Consider the following 3,695-nt stretch of genomic DNA (forward strand, 5'->3'; position numbering starts at 1 on the left):
GGTCCCTTCCGACCCTAGAAACTATGAAACTATGAATGGCTCAGATGTGGCAAAATGTCTTCCATGTTATTGAGACAGACGGATCGCCAGAGAAAAAACAGAAAAATACAACCCAGGAATATCTGGTCTTGTCTTTGAAGGGAGGAATCAAGATGTTTTTCCTATCCTAGGAATATGAACTGCCTGCTGTCTCCAAGGAGACAGCATGGCAGAGAACATCATAAGAAAAAAAATCCACCTCTGATTTTTATTACCAAGCAATGTCATCAGGTGAATGTTTTCATTCCCCAGCCAGAATTCACTGAGCCAATTCCCAAAGCTTCCTTTATATGAATCCCAGCATGGAAAAAAATCCACTGATGTGTATGTTTTGGGAAAACTTGCAAGGAAACAAGATGGTACTTAGCATTCACCTGGCAGCAGCCTGTCTTGTTACTGGAAAGTGTATTAATATTTTTATACCTCCAGAGCTTCAGGGAATTGTCACGGATGGCATGATACAGAATTACATTTAGAAGCAGATGGAGCAAATATTTTCAGCAGAGTGACATTTTTTTTTCTGTGAGAAGCTAACAATGCTGGAGACTTTATTCTCTGTTCAAACAATTTTATTTGCTGGGAAAAATCAGGTAGCAGTAGCCAGGCACAGAACTGTTTGTGGCTAGTAGGCTGGATGGGTCAATCTTAGTCAGCCGAACCAAGTGGACCCCAAGGCATAATCTAGACCCACTCCCAATAATTCTTCCATGCTAGGTACAGAGGAGAACTTTATTGGTTACAAGGAGTAGGTCTGGAATAGGGTACAGGGTTGAGCAACATCAGAGAAATCCCATAGAGCAAACAGGCATGTCTGGGTAGCCTTTGATCATGGATCTGTGTTACTGAAAGCTATATATCTAGTTAGATCCCAGGTAGCTTACTCATGAGGATCATCCAGGGGCAGGTGGAGATTCCCTCTGGAGATAGGCAGTTCATTGATCATGAGTTTCAAGACAGAGCAAGTTTCAGATAATCCAGCCTCTGTCTCTGAGTTTTTTCATCCTGGCTACTGCCCCTCCTCCTGGGCAGTCTTTAACTTATATAGACCTTATGACCTCATTTACCTGGTCCAATGGAGGCCAGCACCAGTTGGCTGGTAGCCAACCAATTTGAAATGCATCACTGGTTGCTGGGTAGCCTGGCAGGGTCTCTAGCCCCCTCCAGTCAGGTTGGCATTGCTTAGAATAATAGGGAGCCCAAGCCCCTCACCCAGGTATGTGATGCCAGTCAGGTAGGCAGAGGGAGCAGGTTTCCTCCCTTTGTTGGGAATGTATCCAACTCAGGTTACCTACAGAGATGGGTTGTCTGCCCTCTGCAGGGCCCATATTAACCAAATTGTCACGGAGCAGAGTTTTTGGGGAGAGACACAGGGTGGCCTTCTGCCACACTGGGCAGGGGGAGCAGGGAAGCCCTGGGAGGTTGCAGGGAGCAGGGGTCATGGGGGAAGCCCAGAATGGGAGGTGATGGGGATTCCTACCTTTCAGTCCTCCAGGCTCCTGCTGGCTTGAGCGTGACTGCTCTAAACTCAAGCTAGCACTAACACGGATCAGCATTTGTGTGGCTCACAGTGTAAGGTGTAACACGGCCTTATGTCTGCCGAGACAGCATTGCAGTGCAGTGTGCCACCTGTGATATCAGTAGAGAGCAGTGTCCCTTCGCTAGCTGTATCACAACAGGAGGCCATACGAAGGTAGATCTCTAATTCTGAATGCAGATTACAGGCTCTCATTCCCCGTGTCACTGCAGATTAGACATGACACAGAAATGATATGTTTGGTGCCTGAGGAGCCAAAGGATTACAAGATGACTCTCCATAACTTTCCTCTTGCTTCCCCTGCCTTCCCCTCAGTGTAGGGCGAGTGCTCGGCTAGCACTGGGAAGGCTTGTTTCTTGCTTCTACCAGGAACAAGTATGACCCTTTAAAATGGTTAAAGCTACTTCCCCAATGACCTTGCTTTGTGAGGATGCGATGGCTTATCATGGGTTACCTGTGTGTCTACAGCATGAAAGAGCTTGCGTATATGTGAACAAGTGATAAACTTGCTGGCTAAGCTGTTAGCTATTTTTATGAGACTGGTTAAGCCTACAGCAACTGCTGATGGCTTGGTATACTGCTGCTGTTCTCATTCAGGCAGACGGTTGGGGACAGCTTTTTCTAAAGAGACTTTTGAAACTCCTATTTTTTGATAGGAGGCAACAGCAGCTGTTTCCAGACATCCTGAGTGGGACTTTTCTAAGTAAGCTCTGGCCAAAGCCTGTGCAGCTCAACAAGCACTGAGCTACATTGGCTATTTGTAGACTGTACAGACTACCTATGTGCCCCTAAAAGTGGAACTATACGGCAAAGTAAGCAGGAGATACCTGTTATAAGGATCAAAATGAGGCAGAAGGCCTGACAGTTCTCGATCCATTAATGGTATATGAAGAAAATGCCTCTCACTTCCTTCTCTGTCCCTTCAGAAATATAAGAACAGACATGAGACATCTTATCGTGTTAGGATGTGCCTGTATGTGGATAGTTTGTGGTCATGGAACCAACGCCACTTCTTTCATGTATGCCCTGATTCTGCCATTGATTGACTCCAAGTGTTAAAAAGATTTATCCAGAATTTTTATTGTGTAACTTTTTGACATAGTCTTTAAAACATCTTTTAAATGGTTTGCAAAACCTGAATTTTGTATAGTATTGGGAAGAAGTAAATATTAGTGATCATTGTAATGGTGATGTCAATGACTTGATCAACAGATGATTCAATCCAGTATTAAAGTTCTTTCATGACAGGCAAGGATTTGTTGTGGTATCGTTGATCCTGATATCTTTCCTTGGTCATAAGGGAGAGCATTTTCATTGCCCCAAAACTTGTCCAATGGGTCTCCCAGGTATGCACAAAAAGTCCTTATCTTGCATACGTTGCCTGGGCTGTCACAGCTACAATGCTTCAACCTTGCTACAACATGGATTGCTGTTTTACTGTTTCATTAGTTTGTGTTTAGTTGTGACATCAACATGATCATTCTGTCATTTCATTCTTGGTTAGTTCTAAAATGCATACTGTTGTTTTAGCCTCATTGGCATGATTTATTTTAGTTTTGCTTTTTTTATATTAAAAAAAAATTAAAAAATACAGAGTGGAGCAAGATGGACCCAAGTCACTAATGACTAACATAAATTAACAGAGTGCTCCTTGTCCTTTGTCCAAGGGATACAGATAACTAAAGCACATATATGAAGATGACTACTTCTTGACATGGGAAATAATTACCTAATTAGATGGCTCCAACTAACCGTTTACTTCTAGATTCCCACCAGCTTGGCTATACAGACCTGAATTTCATCTCTGACAGCCTGTAGGAGTACTTGTACCCATGGCCTGTTTGCCAATTCACGCCATCTGCAAAGCTGTTATGAGGTCCCCTATGGTATAGCCCATTCAGGTTGGAGAGTGTGACCTGACGGGGCCTAGGGGTCCGTGACCTCCCCTAGCGCCCCTACCTTCCATGCCAGATTAGGTTTCCTGATGCACCCTCAATAACTCGCCCACCACGTCTTTGATGTTTGGCTCATTGAAGGGAGGGTGCCTTTCTCCCTCCCTGGCACGGTGCCTCTGATGCTCGCTTTCTCACACCCCACCTACTCGCGCTTCTCGATGCGCTCT

General features: G+C 44.6%; 1 protein-coding gene across 1 annotated transcript in view; it reads right to left on the reverse strand.

The window, feature by feature from the left end:
* Positions 1-2,628: 2,628 nt before the first annotated feature.
* LOC109292850 (ficolin-1-like) overlaps positions 2,629-3,695 on the reverse strand; it is a 23,870-nt gene continuing 22,803 nt past the window's right edge. Inside the window, exon 6 of the mRNA XM_019510460.1 lies at positions 2,629-3,483. Within this exon, the coding sequence (XP_019366005.1) occupies positions 3,355-3,483 (129 nt within the window). The 3' untranslated portion in view covers positions 2,629-3,354. The remainder of the gene's footprint in view (positions 3,484-3,695) is intronic.

Source organism: Gavialis gangeticus, unplaced genomic scaffold (assembly GCF_001723915.1).
Source record: "Gavialis gangeticus isolate Ggan-Ray unplaced genomic scaffold, GavGan_comp1, whole genome shotgun sequence".
Lineage (NCBI taxonomy): Eukaryota > Metazoa > Chordata > Crocodylia > Gavialidae > Gavialis > Gavialis gangeticus.